General features: G+C 37.9%; 1 protein-coding gene across 1 annotated transcript in view; it reads left to right on the forward strand.

Moving 5' to 3' along the window:
* Positions 1 to 9,760, forward strand: part of LOC124160542 — a 67,578-nt gene extending 57,818 nt beyond the window's left edge. Inside the window, exons 3-6 of the mRNA XM_046536407.1 lie at positions 2,153 to 2,224; positions 3,372 to 3,517; positions 4,523 to 4,628; positions 7,121 to 9,760. Of these exons, the coding sequence (XP_046392363.1) occupies positions 2,153 to 2,224; positions 3,372 to 3,517; positions 4,523 to 4,628; positions 7,121 to 7,331 (535 nt within the window). The 3' untranslated portion in view covers positions 7,332 to 9,760. The remainder of the gene's footprint in view (positions 1 to 2,152; positions 2,225 to 3,371; positions 3,518 to 4,522; positions 4,629 to 7,120) is intronic.
* Positions 9,761 to 18,267: the final 8,507 nt, after the last annotated feature.

The raw sequence follows: 18,267 nt of genomic DNA on the forward strand, positions 1-18,267 counted from the left end.
TAAGACGCAAACACTCGATTTGGTTAATAAATTATGATGTACGTATGTTGCACATATCTGGACATAAAAATATTATGGAAATAAAGAAAAAAGTACGAGATGATTAATTAAGTATTTATTCCATTTCGGGTTAGAGGGAACGGACGCGAAGGACTCGGGTTAGATACTTAAATGTCAAACTAGAATGTATCTATGGGAGATGTAGGGGGTATCTAATTTGAGAACTTTAATATAGAATATATTGAAGAAGATATATGATTTGTTAATGTAACACATTTGTTAGATTTGCGGAGAATAAAAATGAAATCAAGGTATATTCTGAATAAGGATAGCTTAACCTGAGTTGATGACGTGTGAACACTGCTGTGGTAAATATGCAATTTAGTGGAAAAATCATGGTCGTAAAAGAATTCAGTTCTGTTAAGCAAAGAGTAAACACTAAAATATTACTTGTGATCATAAAAGTATGTATTTTAACAGCAATCCTTGGCAAATGCCTAATGCTTACGAAAAAAGGGACTCCTTAACATCACATGATTATTCTGTGAAGAAAATAGAAAGCAATTACTGTGTATTACAATACTCGTAACTGATCCATAATTTCGCTCGCATTGAAAACGGAAAGTGACTGTTGCATCTAAACTACATCATCCTCATAAGTAAAATATTGGCTACCAATATGACACTATCATTTAGAGACAGAATCATCCGAATATTTGCAACACCGTTTAAAAGATAATGGCTTTAAAATCAGTGGGCATTATAGTAATAAACTATCGTCGGTCTTCAACTACCATGAATCATTATGAAATAGTTTTTTTCCAGAAGTTTCGGAAGTTTTATCACGGTTTTAAAAATGGAATAGGAAATGGTGGACGGAGTGGACGGAACACTCTTTATTCCATAAAATCAGTTTAAGTAGTCTCCTTTTCTCTGTTATTACTAAAATACCTTTCAGTTGCAAGTATAACTGCTGTGAAGATGAACGAAGAGTGGCCTGTAGAAACGTTAGCAGCAAAATTTTAACTCAGCTAGAGTCGTGAGAGTTATTTGGAGTGAGGACTCTTATAGCAAGTTTCCACCACTGACGGACTTCCCGACTGAAAATATAGCAATACCTAATGGGCCCCCATTCAAAATAATTCTTCCGCATTCATGAGGGCCTTCACGTCTCATTTCACCTGGAATGCCACGACTACTTTCTCTTTTCCCCGCCGTTATTTTTCAGGAAACTTGGGAAAGCCTTCCTTTTCCCCATTCCCCTTAGGCCTCCTTAGATCATCCGGATAGCATATTCAATCGAAGTCCCGGGGGCAGGATAACGTTCGGCGTTCTGAGCAGCAGACATTCAATGTGCCCGACCCGTGGAGCCGTGACGGTAGTCAGCGTTGGAATGGCAATGAGCCATTGAGTGCTGTGGGCACGAATTTGGACGTTTCTTTCCACACTATCCCCCATTTCTATTCTCAGTTGTCTTTTATTGTGATGCCCCTCCCGGCAGCAGGTATTATCTGAGGATAAGGATGGCAGGTGCCGGCCTCGGTAAATTCAATGCAGAAAGATAGGGGATTACCAAGGGACGAAACCCGCTGGAATGCTAAAACGTCCAGCAGAGCGAAACGTATATCCCCAAATTAAAGCGATTAGTTTCACGTAGCAGCTACAAAAAATATTTTGTGGCGCAATAATCGGAATGAAATACGTTAAAGTTTCAGATTAGCACATATACACCGCAGAATATTTAAAGTTAAATTAAAATATTCAATTTCAACAGTACAAGAAGATATTTTTCATTAAATATTGATGGAAAACCATTAGGTAAATACTGATGAAGCAATAATAATGATATTGCTTGCATTGCCGAAAATACTCATACAAATATTTTTGGCAATCCACAAGAAGATTACTCTAAGTACTTACCTTAAACGAAATAACTTCTTCGACGTAACGCTACACCAGAGACTTTATTTCAATAAATTGTTATGTTCTTTTATTTGGAGAAAATAACAGAATATAAAAATTTAAACTCAATATACATGGATTTCCCTTTGTAATTCTGAGGCAACTTTAATGGCTATTTCTTCAATATAATAATAATTGAAATCATCTGAACTCTTATTTATAGATGGGTTTTGTTTCTCCTTTGTTTTAGAGTATCGTCGGTGATCGTGTTTTTCCTAGAGATTACGTGGGCCATCACCATGTTCCTTCAAGTCTGCTTAAGGTGAGTAAATCAAGGAAATTCATAACTTGTGAATAAATTAAAGGCAATTACTGGAAAACTAAAACAGGGTTTTACATGAAAACATTCGACTAAATTAGTGTAAAGGCGTATTATAATATATAATGGCCTAATTATAATATATAATGGCCTAATTCGTATATCTGACTTCGTTTCCAATCTCTATGGATAGACTACGAACCCCATAGTAACTAAAAACCTAGAATTTCCCACAAAATTCTAAATTTTTATAAAACGATTTAATCGTTATCATAATGAATCAAGTAATGTGGAAGGTAACGTGAACAAAGCTAGAGAATACTTTTGACGCGGCATCTTCTACAGAATCGATTAAAATTACTTTTAAAAATGCTTAGTGATTATATATTTCACATTTTCATTTTCATGATTATAATCTATGCACTTTTAAATTTAATATTAGCAAAAACGATTTTTAACACATATTCAAGCTGTACAAGGCCTATATTTAATGCCATTCCCGAGGATAGATTAACCTAGCAGTACCAAATGGTACCAGCAGGTAGTGCAGTGCTAAAAGTAATTCTTTTTCATTTATCGTAGTTTATTATGGTTTTGAGAGTTTCAAATTGATAAGAATATTTTTAATAATATTTTTCCAAAAAAAATTGCCATTTAAAGCTGTAATTAACGCATTAAGAGCCGTTTGAAAATTGAGAATTATCAACTAGTCCAAAAAAAAACGGAATTTTTGGAGCAAATATTTCGGTTATACTTATACCTTATTTACTGTTAATACAAAGGTTAATTATGTAATTATGGTTTTTATAACATGTATATGTCATATAAACTATGTTTACTTGATGTGAGGCTAATTTTTGGGATTTTATGATCCAAAATATTTTGGTGGTACCCCACGGTTCCGCTAGGCGTAACTATTAGATGGTAAAAGAACAAATTTTGCACCTAATGTCTCTGAATTTCATGGATATTTAGACACATTATTACCCCAAAAATCTCAGAAACTTTTTAATTCATGTGTTACCGGTTATTGTTAAGTTATTGAAAAACCAGCTGAAATATTTTTTGGAAAAAAGGTGATAAGCGTTCCGCGGCATTCCGAGGAATTATATTTCGGCTAACGAGTTCGTGGATGATTCTCTGATTGCAGGCACGATGACGGGTGCGGAGGCGGGTGCCTTCGTTGCTGGAAGGGTGTTCTTTGGTGCGGTTCCTGGAAGAAGGGCATTCTCTACGCTCTGGCCGGTGCAGCCATACTCATTAGACCGTACCACCTATGGCTCACGCCGGCATCTGGTGAGAATATTCTTTGACGTTTCACTTTACATTTAAGGATTAATCAAGAAAAGGCTATAAATCACATGAAATATTAAATTTGGCAACATTAAATATATATGAAACAAATATTTGATGAAATTGATACAGTCTCGGTTGGCGAGGCAAGGGCTTTATTAATTTGACAAAAACATCAAGAGCTCCACAATAGGATTACACTATAAAAAGTGGTCAATAAAACTAAGAATTTTTAATACTCTTTGCCAAAAGACTGTAATGCAATGCGCTGAATTAATTCTCGCCCGAACAAGTATTGACAAAGTTTCGCCGCATATATCTGGGCCAATATCTAATATCTTCAAATCCAATGCATACGAATACTTCACTGAGAAAGCTGTATAATCTTCCCTATCAGATGACATTCACGGTCTATATTACGTTTACAAAGAAGTGGGTAGGCCTCACCTAGTTACCTCACTCGCACGCAAAATTCGTAGATCGTATATTCCCTTTAAGCTCAAGATAAACCACATATGACGTAACTTTATTAACACTCATAGATCTTTTTCCACTTTATGTTTCCCTAACATTCTGCCCTTCTTCATATTTATACCTTTCAAACAGACACAGAGAAGATCATTTTAGAGCATAATAATAAATATATCCAGCAGCAATGATAAATTAAGAGCGGATTAAGATTAATATTTTTCCGAACGGATTTGAATCTGAATTTGCTATTCTCCAGAGTAGTAATGGAATTGTAATTCAGTTTTTCTTGACCTCTTGATTTATGCACCTATTAAAACCTTGGAGTTTAGATCTTAAAAAAGCATATTTCGGAAACTCGTTTTCAATGGAATTTAATAAGTGCTCACTCAGTTGGGACGCGGTAGTAACGTAACTCTAAACGAAGCAGCAATCCCGACAAAAGAAGTCGGCTTGCGGAAGGTCATTGATAGTTTTAGGCATCGACTCACAGCGTACCGTTATTTCTTAGTAGCTTATTTCATTTATTATTAATTACAGGGGGGATGCTGCTGTTCCTGGCGGTGCTGTATTTCCTTCTCACGCTCAAAGCAAGACTGGAAGCAAAAGACGCCCTTCTCGCTGGAAGAGAGGATAGCTACGACAGGTTTGTACCTAGAGATGGGTCAAAAAGAACCGAACTGCCAAAACGAACTGTTCACTGAAATGAACCGGTTCGAAAATGAACCGTTCTCTAAAACACCCTGTTCACTGTTCATGTCGGCACTGCACAATTGCGGCGTACTCGGTACAGTAGGTATGATCATCAAGAGGCATTTTGAACTACAGCTTACTCGAGCAAGTGCGTTGTGGGTACAACAGATGGCGGTTACGAGGGAGGCCATCCAAGGCCGCCGAAGTGCGTCGTAGACGACCGAGCCCCTCCCCTTCTTTCTCTACTATTCCCCTCCGATAGCCACTGAACGGTTCCTTCTAACTAATATTTGAACTGATATTAAAAATATTAGTTCTTTCGAACCGTTCGAAATAACTAATATTTGAACTGATATTTAAAATATCAGTTCTTTTGAACCGTTCGAAATATTAGATCAAATATTAGTTTCCTCGGGGCGTTCAGTTGGGATATCGCGTTCATTTTGATTTCGTATTTTGAACATTTGTGGATCTGTGGATGCATTTCCATAAGTATTGTTTAAAACGTGATTCATGAACTCAGGAAACGATTGAACTCATGATTGTGGGACATTTTTTTCGGTCCATTTACCAAGTTGATATTTGGACTTACTTTTTGGCGCCTACGATGAAATTTTTTAATGTGGATGCATCTCCAAAAATGTTGTTTAAAACGCGATTCATGAACTCAGGAAAAGCTTGAACTCATGATTGTGGGACATTTTTTTCAGTCCCTTTACCAAGTTGATATTTGGACTTATGAACTTTTACGCGCCTACGATGAACTTTTAATTTTTTAAGTGCGCTGTATTGTGCAATGTGGATGCATCTCCAAAAATGTTGTTTAAAACGCCTTACGATGCCACACTAAGCTTTCATGTACTCTAAACGCATGATAAACAATATTTTCTACCGAATGACCCTACCTGTTCACTATGAACCGATATTTTGAACTGTTCTTTTTACTGAACAGGATCAAAGTGAACGGTTCATAAAAATGAACAGTTTAACCCACCTCTATTTGTACCTACTAATAGTAGATATGTTAGTACTATATAGTGCATTATAGTTACAGTGCATTCTACGAATGTACCTCAACATAGTTGACTGAAATACTTGATAATAAAAACAAAAAACGAAACTATACAATTTTGAAACTCTACTTGACGCAGCTGTACATGCGTTGTGAGTATTGTTATCAAAGTCATGACGCAGGGCGTTTGAGTATGTTGATATTGGAACTAATTTGTAGATTTTTAGAGATGAATTCTTATAATCTATTAAAGTCAAGCTTTTTACGACATCTTGTCTATATTTATAGTTGAATAACCGATTTTCACGAGTTACAGCGTCACCGAGTAGGGTAGAATAGGTTCAAATTTTCCAATAACGTGGATGGACATTTTTAAATAGTTTAGCTGCTCAACAGTGAATGGCCAAATATTGAACAAAGTCACAGGAGTTCAAGGACTTACGTCATCAGTTAACTAGAGATAAATAACAATTAAAATAAGTGCTAAAACTCCCTTAATCTCGAGAAAGATTGAATAAGTAAAAGCCCTCATCCAAATTGAAAAAAAGAAACTGAAATCATGCTTTTCCCCTTCTTTTACTTAACCCCAATCGCTGACAGCACTATTTTGATGTATGATTTACGAAAAAACTAATATGGGTAGAATTCGTACGTGTAACAGTCAAAAATGCTTGTAAAATAGGAAGCTCGCTGTTCGAAATGAACTTCCGGGAAGTTAACTCGCTGCTGAATGAATGTAATTTAATTTTAACATAGATTACTCTCTTATGAATCACTAACGCAATGAATGCGCCATTATTCATATATTACCCCATACTTAGAACCACCAAATATTACCGCTCCTTAGTCAAATCCAAGTATTAACGGATTACGTCCCTGCTTGTCGAAATATGAGTGACAATAAACAGCCATTCTACCCGATATCAAATCCCAGCGAACTCCATAACTTAGTATTTTATAACATCAGTACGTTCCTGTCATGATGCTGTTTGGATTTCATTTTATGAGCATTCGATGTCCTTAAATTTTATCCTGGGATATTATCAAGTACGAACGCATAGGACTTTTATTTCTCAGTCACTAAGGGTGATTTCATTTTTTTTTTAATTCGAGTGCGCACAAAAAATCAACCATGCTTTTTTGTGTACATATATTCACAATACTATGTCTAATTGTTTTTAATATTCGGAATTTTAAATGAAAAACATTTAGTTGCAACTGAGTTAACTGAATTGGTAATGAAATAAAATTTTTGTTGCCCAAAGTAAATAAATCCTATTTCATTATTGCATTATTATCATCTTTTTCATTAAATTACTGAAGTAACACTCCACTGTTGTGTTGAGATATTATCCGGTGATGTGACAAGTTGAAATTATTATGATCCTTTGCATCATTACCATAATTATTAATGTTATTGTTTCACTAAACAGGTTCGAGGAGGTGTTGGACGACACGATGCCGGAGCCCTTGTCGCAGCGTGGCTACATGGACACCAACCACCACATCTTAATCCAGCCCACCCCATCCACCTCCGGGACGCCTTACCCCGGCGCAAACGGTCCCTCCACCTCCTCGTCCACCTCCCGAACCAACTTTCTCGTGAACGACTGCTGCGACCACGAGATCCTGCTGGAGATTTGACCCTCTCGGGGCAACGCCAACAACTCCACGCCCAACAACAAGCCTTCGCACGGCCGACACCCGCCCCAACCCCTGCCACCGCAACAGCAGGCCCTCATCTCCGCAACCGCGGACTACACGGAGGCCACGTTCGTTCCGACCGTGACGGCGACCGCTGAAGAGCTCGGAGCGCTGCTGGTGAGGGAGAGCAACCACCACGGTCACCATTCCTCGACGGGGAAGGGACGCGAGAGGTCGTTGGGGGTGGACGGGGGAATCTCTGCTCCGAACGGCGGCCAGGAAGGCTTCAAAGATGGTCGGGGAGCGGAGCTGGTGAAGATATCGTCGACACCTCGGCGGGAAGCGGTCGGGGCCAGGGAAATGCGCTGGTGACGCGGTGTGCACCCGTGAAAGGACGCGAGGAATCACCAATCTCGAATCCTCGGAAAGGCTGGAGGAGCTGGAAGATTAAAGGGATGCGCTCGAGATGACATTGTAAGGCACTTGACTGCAGCGCGTAAAGGAGTAAACACCACGAACGTCTGGATGAGGGATGCCGGCGATGTTGGACGAGTCTTCGCTCAAAACGGTGGAGAAGAAAATTTCACCGATCGTCGGGGTAGTGCAGTGGTTAAGATATCGTCAACTCCGCGGCAAAAAGCGGTGAGGGGTAGGGAAATTCATTGATGACACGGGGAGCACCCCAGATAGAGCATTAGAGAGCTCCAATTTGGTATTATCGAGGGTTGGAGGAGCTGGTTTGAAGCAGCGCTGGAATCGGTATTTTAGGCACCTAAATGATATGCTTCTATGAAAAAGTGCTAGATTCGTATTGGGGGAAAAGGTCTTGAAAGCCAATCAATGTGGTTAGGCTGCGAAATTACTCCTCCTTAGAGGCGTTGGAACGATTTTTTTCCGAGGATAGGGGCAATTCACGATTCGACTGGAGGGGCCCAGGAAAAATCCACCGGAGGCCCTCCCTCCCTCGACTCTCTATATCCATCATACTGAACAAGTTTAGCGTCAATGGTTGGCGATTTTTTGGGCTCTTCGGGGCGGATGCATGGGAGACGACAACTTGGAGATCATACGAAGTGATTGCGCGCCACAGAAGGAGACAATTACTGGAGGCATTAGTTCTATCTTCCTCTAGGAGGGCATTTGGGTTGCCTAGGTTGCGGTCTATATGGGACTTAAAAGAGACTTCTAGTGAGTAGGAGTCCCTCGAGGCCTTCGACCGCTGCTGTTCAAACTCAACCAAAAAATGCTATAGAGAAAAGGAAGTTATATTGCTAACAATAGAAACCATCTTGAAGGCCGTTCCAAGTGGCTATGCTGGAGAAAAGAAATAAATTATTCATCTAATTTATTAAGCTAGTCTAAGAGTGGTGCCTTTCATCCCTTTCAGCTCCTGTAAAAGTCCACTATTAGTCACTACGATGTACAAAGTCACTCATTCTTTGGCATTAAAAAGAAGTATTTTGTACCTAAAACAGCTTCGAAGTGGCCAACTAATGCCTAAAGAGTTCGAACAAAGTTTTTAAAAATGACGCAGGATCGGCTTACCTCGAAGCTCTCATATGCATGGAGACAAAAATAGAGGTGGACGCGTATGTAAAATATCTCAGTGTGCAAACCACCCTGCTTCCTGCTCTACATCAGTTTATTTCTTTCGGGAAGAAAGGTGTTCTGGACGTTTCCTCGACATGAAAAAAAAATTTGAAGCAAAGAATGCAAAATCGGCCTCAAAAAAACTGGACATTTATCCACGCAATGAAATTTTTAAAAACGAACATCGCCTGTTCAATAGTAAATGATGGAAGGGGATGATGACGAGGGTGTGAAAAAAAATGTTTTGTAAAAAGTCAAACTGGCTTCGGAATGTCTTTTTTGAGTGATGCTTAATGTGATGTGTAAAAAAATTTAAAAATTCGTTGTAGCAAAAAATAAAAAAGAAGACTGGCGTGGAAGTTTGCAGATAACACGATTGTTGCTCGTGGATTGGTTTTCTACGTTTTTATTAATATATATTCCACTGTGTACATATTTAAACAATGTGTAAATTATATGACAAAATTTTTCAGTCACTCACTTCTTAGGACCTTTCAACAAAAAAACTGGTAAAAGAGTGGGGCGATGTTTCATGTTAACTGGATAAATTGTACTGCATGCAATTAAACGCCACTGTGAACGTTTTTTCAATGAATTAACCATATCTCAGTTTCGCACGTGGTTATAACTGCCATAGATTAACAATAGACCGTTTTGATCAATACTTGTTAACGCAAAATTTTATTTCATAGAGAGAGAGAGAGAACCAGTTAATGTATGAAAAAAATTATCGATGTAATTATTCTTGATTAATACATTTGTATGCTGTAAATAATTAAAAGTATGAACATTTTTGTTTCATTCAAGAAAGTGAATAAATTGGAAACATTAAACCACTACCCACTTCGGAAACTTTTTGAATTATCATAGCATCTATTATTTTTTCAAAAAGCAGGAAGTTACAGCGCAGCAGGCTTGAAAAGGGAGCCTGCTTATTACTCACTCCCTGAGTACATACCTACGACTACTGATTAATTGACAATAGACGTATATTTTACTTTGAGGGTAAAGAAACCTCAATACCAGAGAGTTAAATTCAGAGTTTACAAATGACGGCAAAAATGTAAATGCAAAAGGCATAGAATATTTGGTGGAAAATAATAAACAGATCATCACTAATGGATTTCAATGTAATGATTAACACTACATCTCAGTTGAATATTGAAGAGTGGGGTTGTAATATGTTTCCCTAGTCACCAATGTTGTACATAACACTACACCTCAGTTGGAGTTTGTTTTCCTTATCTCGCTGCTAGTAATATTGCTTCCTCCTACTAATGAAACTGTCTTGGATCTATAAAAATAATCGCAGCTCTGAGACCGAAATTCCAAAGAATTCCATGGCGAATGACAAGAAATTGTTTATTTGTAATGGAATGACTCCGAAAGACGGGGGCAACCCCAGATGAAAATTTTTATGGAAAAATATCACCCTTTTTCACCCCTCCCAGACCTCATATTACGGCCCTCTTTTCCCCTTTTTAATGTTGGCCCCCAGGCATTTACGGTCAAGGCACCAACCACGCAAACAAACATTAGAAGGTCCCGGGAGATAAAAGCATCATTGTGAGCTGGAGAAAAAAAATCACGAAATGAATGTATAAAAGAGGCGAAGCGTACCCATTTTCTCGTTTTCCTTACGACATACCTTTTTTGCTTTCATAATGCTATAGCGTTGAACATTCTTAGGAACAGGGATGGCGGTTTTTCGTTTCGTTTCGACCCGCACGGAAACCAAAATACGATGCCTAGGTTTAGTTTCGTTCCAGCACGAAATTGAAATCACCAAGTTTGGACCCGGGACGAAACATTACTCCCAATAAGGAAACTAAATTAATCGAAACTCCGCTGCTCATAGTAAAGTATCGCTCCCAAAATTTGAATGGAGGGGGGTAAGATGGAAAAATTTCGACCTATTTCATAACAGAATATTTTAAGAGGTTCAAAATCGAATGGCTAGTTTGCGTGCACCGTTCTCCAGTTTAGATAAAAATATGAGTGCCAAACGTCTGCTTCATTCAAACGTACTTCGCACTAGTTGTGTGGGTCGAAACTAAACTGTGCCAAGGTGAAGCACGTGGTCCCTCCGGTGTGAAACATTATGCTTTCTTCGTACCTGCGTTTTCAAGTAAACTTTTCGTCCGAAAGGTTTACTTCAGTTTCGACAAGAGGTAATGTTGACTCCGATTTCGTTTCGACCCTGATTTAAGATCCCTGGGTTTAATTCTTTTCCGTTTCTACATATCGGTCTCGGGAACGAAACTATAGATATTTTACTGGTTTTGACTTTCGTTTCGTTTTTACTTGCCATCCCTGCCTAGGAACTAGTGGGAAAAACAAAAATGGAAAACGACGAATGGAAAGATGGGGTAAGGAAGTGAAGTACACAGGGTTGAAAAAAATGGGATGGCGTCAATGGTATCGGGGCACTCCTTTCAACCCCCTACCACCACTGTCCCTCCGTTCTCTATCCTGATATCCCGAGGGTACACGATCCAAAAGGATTGGGTTGGTAGTTAATTGAGGAATGGCTCCAATACGGAACTCGGTAGGATACAGTAGAGGGAAAGTGTCTTCGAAGCGAAATGAAGGGGAATGTATACCCATAAAGATTGGAGGGTGAATGCCTGTACAAGGTTATACCATTACAACTTAACAAGAACTTGGTGAATTCGACCCGAGGGACATTAATTATTTTCCATTGAGTCTATATAGAAATGCTGGAAAGATGTTTTCTCGGCGATGGTATTAAAATGTTTAGAGCACAATAAACTCAAAATCATTTATCACCATGAGGACGATAGTTGTACACCACCTAGATGTACGGTCATGGGTTACTTTGAAAATACGGATACATTTTTTTTATATCTACACACGTTTTGCTAGGTAGTTCTGTTATTACACCTGAAGATGAGCGCCAATTTGGAGCTTGAAACAAGGCATAAATGGAGCGAATCCAGAGAAAATTTGGCCCTCATCATTCGCCGAGAAAGCATTCTATTCACTATCTCTAAAGCTTGGAGGGTGAATGTCCGCACAGGGTTATCACTTGATTACCACTTCACAATATTTAGCACGTTCGACCAAAGGGATATTAATTATTTTCCATTGAATCTATACAGAAACGCGGGAGTGATTTTTATCAGCGATAGTAAATATTTCAATTTTAAGAGTAGAAGAAGCTCAAAATTGATTTACTATATTATTTTCCATTTAATTTTAATTACGAAATATCAATTGTTCGTGTTTCGTTTGCCTTTGGAATCATCATCAGGTACTAGCACATTTCAATTCCGGACAGTTATTAATATCTTTCGAAAGTAGTGTGAGGAGAGGACGAGAGGGCAGAATGGGGAAAAAAGGCAGGAAGACGGAGAAGAAGAAGCACAAAAATGTAGTTCAGATAAAAATATAAAGCAGGCCTATGCAACCAAAATCGACATGACGCTAATCCGGAAATTATATAATTTATAGATAATTGAAATATCTTAGTACCTGATGAGATTGCAAGCCAATCGAATCACGCATAGTAGAATTTCATCATCATCATCACTGGTCAACAATCCTAGGATTGGTTTGACGCAGCTCTCCACTCAATTCTCCTATCAGCTAATCTTTTCACACCTACGTATTTCTTCTCTTTCACATCTTTCTTTAATTTTTCCATATATTTTGGTCGAGTACTTCCTTTTCCGTTCTTGCCCTCCACCTGTCCTTCGACGATTGTCTTCATCAGGCCATCATGTCTCAAAATGTGGCCTATAAGGTTGTTCCGTCTTCTTGTTAAGGTTTTCATGAGGCTTCTCTTCTCTCCTACTCTTCTTAGGACTTCCTCGTTACTAACTCGGTCGATCCGTCGAACTAGTAGAATTTATGAAATTCAAATTCCGTGGGTTGTGCGGCATCTTTGTGTATCATTGAATGTGTCCTTCAACGATATTTCTCCGGAAAAAGATGACTTCAAAATCACATATCACAAAGAAGACAATAGTTTAGCACTGGACGGTCATGGGTTATTTTAAAATACCAGTAAATATTTTAGCTCCGTAGACATTTTACCATCAATATGTCTCGATATACGGCACATTTTAGCAACCCAGTGCGAATTAGTTCATAGCAGAAGGAAAATAACCAATACACATTATCATATTCCTCAACAAAATGATATAATTAGTTCATGTCAAAGAAATGTGAACATTTTATTTTTTATGAGATCAACTACTCTATCAATTAATGCCATTGAAATGGAATAAAAAGGTTAAAAAATAAAATTGATAGGAAATGGGATGTTGCTTTTCTTCCTTAAAAATATATTTGGCGCCTTGAGGAGAAAAGAAAAGAAATAAAACACATTCACATCTATGCAAAGAGACTTATGGGTCTAAATGACCCACGGTTGCCCTTATACGTTAAAGACACATTTGCAAGTATTTCATGGAAAATTACAATTTTTTTCCATGCTTGTATAATCTGAATCTCCAGTCTCAAGTTCCGATATCCGGTGGGCGCAATAACTAAAAGGATTGGATTAATGGTTAATTAAGGAATAACTCTAACACGAAGCTCGGGTGAAAACGTAAAAGGAAAAGTATCCCAGAAACGAAACACAGAGTGGGGGAAAGTATCCCTCGTGGTTTGGAAAGAAAAAATCCGTTCAAGGTCGGTGCCACCAGATTTCCACTTAATAGAATGCGGGAACTCGACCCACGGGATATTTAAATTAATGTACATGAATACGAAGGTATACTACCAAAAAGTCAAATGTAGATTCATGTACAATGTACATGAATCTACATTTGGTAGTATGTACATTGTACATACTACCAAAGAAGGAAAAAAAATCCAAAACCCTTTAATTGACTATAACAGAAATAAAATGCCTAGTTAAATCAATAATGCAGATAGCATGTATTGTTAGCGATTATAAAGTCGTACTCAAATGAAATGACCGAGGTAGCAATGAGGAAGTCTTAACAAGAGTAGGAGAGAAGAGAAGCCTCATGATAACCTTGAAAAGAAAACGGAAAAACCTTATAGGACATATATGATGGCCTGCTAAGGAAAGGAAAAGAAAGACCTCGAACAAAATATATGGAACGGGTTAAGAAGGATTTGAAATAGATGCGCAGGTGTGAATTGATAAGCTGATGGGAGGATTGAGCGGTTAGCTGCATCAAATCAATCCTAGGATTGTTGACTAGTGATGATGATGAAATTATTCAGTCCAAAGATGAAATTCGCTATAAGAATATCATCTGACTCAATCGGGATTGGAACAACGGTTTCTGGTACGGAACAACTGGTCCATTAAACTAATGGCCACGCCACGATATTCTTAAAAAGCGAATTTCATGTTTTTCGAAAAAAATGTTCGAGTTTCTAGTCTACATTATGGCACAGAAAACTGTAGTCCTGCTTACTGCGCAACTTCATTGAATGGAAAATATTCTTAAGAAAAATTCAAGCGATTTTTTGAGCGTGAACAAGATATCACCATTTTAATCCTACGAGGTAATGATATGTAACCAGACACAAGTTGCAGCACGCGGATTCAGTGCTGAAAAAATATCAATGAGAAAAATTCTTAATTCCTTGGAAGTGAAAAACCTTATATCGAAGGCTTCTGCTAGCGAATTCTTGGATATGAATCCTTAATTAATGAGGATGATTTTGAAATAATTTAACATAAAAAGTGAAATCTTTTCCGCTTTCAAGGCGAAATAGGATCCAACAATATTTCAGCGAGTTCTGCAGGAAATTTAGCAGTCTGACAGAAATTTGAATCAAATTTGCACTTCGTTAAGTTTGTGAGTGACTCCTTCTTTGTTGACCACTAATCAACTTACATCTAAAACCTGAAAGGGATACGTAAAGTCAGCAGAAGACCAGGTCTCCTCCCTTAGAAGCTCAATTTTACGAATGCCCCAGGCACACGAGCTTTTTAGCCAGCCAGGTGAAAGTTGGGGCAGAGGCTATACCTTAGGGTAAGCGGAAAGGGCAGCCACATGTCAGGGTAGGCGTAGAGGAAATGGTCGAAACGATAGGGAAAAGAGATGCCCTCTCCTGGAAAAATAGAGGAAATATTTTAGTCATTCGCTGGAAAGAAATCGCAAAGGAGTCTTCATGAATGGAAGGAAAGGCAATGGATGAACGTGACCCTTAGCAGTGCAAATCTCGATTCCATCTCATCAAGAAATCTTTGGAAAGGCTAAAAACAATATTTTGAGGGAGTTAGAGGGGTTAAAAGATGCCTTTTTACTGTTAACCTAGTAAATTTGAGCCCAAAATGGCGTATCTACATGTAACCACGGAGCCACTTCAATTTTTGTGTGGATGGCAGGCAATAGGAAACCAGCAATTACTATGAAAAACTACATTTTTTGTTTTAAATCTGAAGGTATTCAATTATACATTTGTATTGTTTTGCGTCAGAACAGTAGGTGTTTATTTAAGCCATTCATTGCTAGTGGAAGGAGACAATTTCCTACATAATGAAGTTGGGCACACTATGTTGTAATAGGTTGAAATCTTTCAGTTCCCACATTATTTAATTAGACATATTTTTTTTACTTTAGCTTTATACTAACCGTAAGGATACAAGTACTCCTTTTTTACGGTATGTGATAAAAGTAGAATGAAATACTAAATTTGCGTTATGCAAAAATATGAGTTTACATCAGTAAGTGATTGTGTTAATGTAGCACTGAGTGGAAGCTGATTGTAATTATCGCACGTATTTTCTTATTTTTATTGCAGAATTCAACCTTTTTCTCTACGTTTAAGCATGTTACAGAGAATAAATTACTCTCAAATACCTCCGTTGAGTTTCAATCGGAGTGGTTGCGTGGGTTAGGGTTATGTTCACCATTCTCAGGCCTGTCAATTTGACAAATTAATGAAAAAAGGGGACCAATACTTTTCCATAGAATACTTAAAAAATATCAGCGTGAATACAATTTGTGATTTATGAATTGAAAGGCTTCACCTCGGACTGTACACTTTAAAGGTAGCCAAGCCTATCAGGCGACCAGAAAAATGTGAAATCTCTGTCCATCCAAGAGTTAAGTGCAATGAATAGAAAAAAGAAGCCAATTAACATTTACCATGCATCGTTATTTTAATCTAAAATTGAAATCGCCGTCATTTATACACGTCATTACGCCTGTACTTTTCATGCATGTCTCGAAATATTAAACGTTGGCACGTGCCTAACTTCAACGTAATATTCCCAAAAATATGATAAAAACGAATATAAAATATTAATACAAAGATATAAAAGCAAAAAAAGACAATCGGAATGAGGAAATTTCAAAAATCCATTATGCAGATTAGTTCGATGAGGCCATGCATAAAGGGAAAGAAGAATTCGAGAAAAATGTAACGGATGCTAAAATAGAATGGACACCCTTCCTTTGGGACTTCGAGGGATGCAAATTATCGCTACTCAGAATTTAGTGTGGAAAAAGTTCTTTTATTTTATGGGATTGTGAGGATATCATTTTACATTTACGAATGAGTTCACTCCAATAACGGGAGACGGTGAGTCATAAGCTCAATAGAAAAATATATAATGAATACACGGCTATTCCTTTAAATATCTAAAAGAGTTTCATTTAATATTCAAAACTTGATGTCTTATAATCGTCCTTCCCTACTAAATGAGCAAGGAAGTACGGTACTTACCCTTCCCTCACGATCAACGTATTAGGTGTTCTTTTGAAATTGCGCACGACAAATACAGTCATTGGAGTCAAATAATACTTAAAAGCAATAAAGGCAGTAGATATTTACTCCGATTACCAGCGAAAAATTGGAAAATGTTGTGCTTTGATTTGAATTATGTGAACTACAATTGGACATTATCAGTTGCTGAACGAAAATGGCTTTTATTGCCATATTATAATTTAATAATATATTAAAATATTAACACCCCCTTTTGAAAACGGATAGTTTTTGTTTTTTTCCAAAAATAATTCTTTGTTAAATACTTAATGATCGATTACAATCCTGTCAGAAAACTTAACATTTTTCATGGTGACTAAATATTCATGCAGAAATTTTCCCAAATATTCAAAATGTATGTTTCCTCTTAATATTTCAATTTCAATAGCAACAGAAGCCTCTTCCCCGCTGTAAAACTCTTAGCTATACCATCAAAGCAATAAGATAACAGGATAGCGTGTTGAGGAAGTTTAGTTAAAACTTATCGAAAAAATCAGAATCCTGGCCGTGTCGTAAGCTAGACGGTATGCTCGGAAAATATTTCCATATTAAAGTTAGCGTTCGATCATATGTTTTCTATGAAATTACGCAGAATAAATTCAACATTAATGAATAGTAATAATTGCGTACACAAAACTTCCTTAGAGTTAACTAGAAACCAAAACTTTCGCGAGCTAATTAATCATTTAAGGAACATTTCCATATGCAATTTAAAAAACCTGTCGAGTCTAAAGAAAAATATATCGATTTTTATATCAAACCTCGGTCATACATCAAATAAGAGTGTGAGAAGCCAAGAGGAACGAGTGATTTTTTTCTAAACAGAGTTACGTCCAGATATTGATAAAAGAAATCTACAAAAATATATCGGCCAAAGGATTCCCTCTTATGTGCTGAAATCGAATGGAAGCTCAATATCTCTACTCTAATATCTAGTTGATCTCGTTGGTTTTCTTTACCTAATTTCTGTACCTAACTCTATTTAGAAAATGAAAATCACCCGTACCCCTAAGCTTCTTACCTCCTCCAATGTAAATAACGATTATAAACTACCACTCCTTCCTGTAAAAAAATCGCTATTTTCTGACAAACACGTTTTCACTTGCTATTTCATCATCAGGAGAACATCCTCATATGGAATTTGAAATATATTTTTTTGAAATTTTGTCGGCAACCGTAGGTTATCGGGGATAGCGATACACCGGGATAGAAAAAGGAGAGGAATAAGGAACAAAGAGGGAAAAATAAGGAAAAGAGATGAGGACGAAAAAAAAGAGAAGTCCAAGAAGGCGGTAAAAGGACGGGGGGAGGGGAAGAGGCGAGAGGTAAATGGGTATGGAGTGGATCTCTCTATTCCTTCAGGACCAATTTCACCTCGGAGAATACACTCCAGTTTTCCCCCTCCTCCCCACCAGTTCCAAAACCATGCCTCCCCCGCCCCCACTCCTCCTCTTTCCTTCCTTTCTTCTCAATTCTCATTTCCTCTCATACGCCGCCACGACCCCTCATCCGCACACACTGTTGCTCCGCCTACTCCCCACGGTCCCTCTCCCGCCATCGATTCCCTTCACGCTACTTCTCCCCTCCGCCACCACCGGCCGGTACCCGGTGGCTCGGGAATTCC

The sequence above is a fragment of the Ischnura elegans genome, chromosome 6, assembly GCF_921293095.1.
Source record: "Ischnura elegans chromosome 6, ioIscEleg1.1, whole genome shotgun sequence".
Lineage (NCBI taxonomy): Eukaryota > Metazoa > Arthropoda > Insecta > Odonata > Coenagrionidae > Ischnura > Ischnura elegans.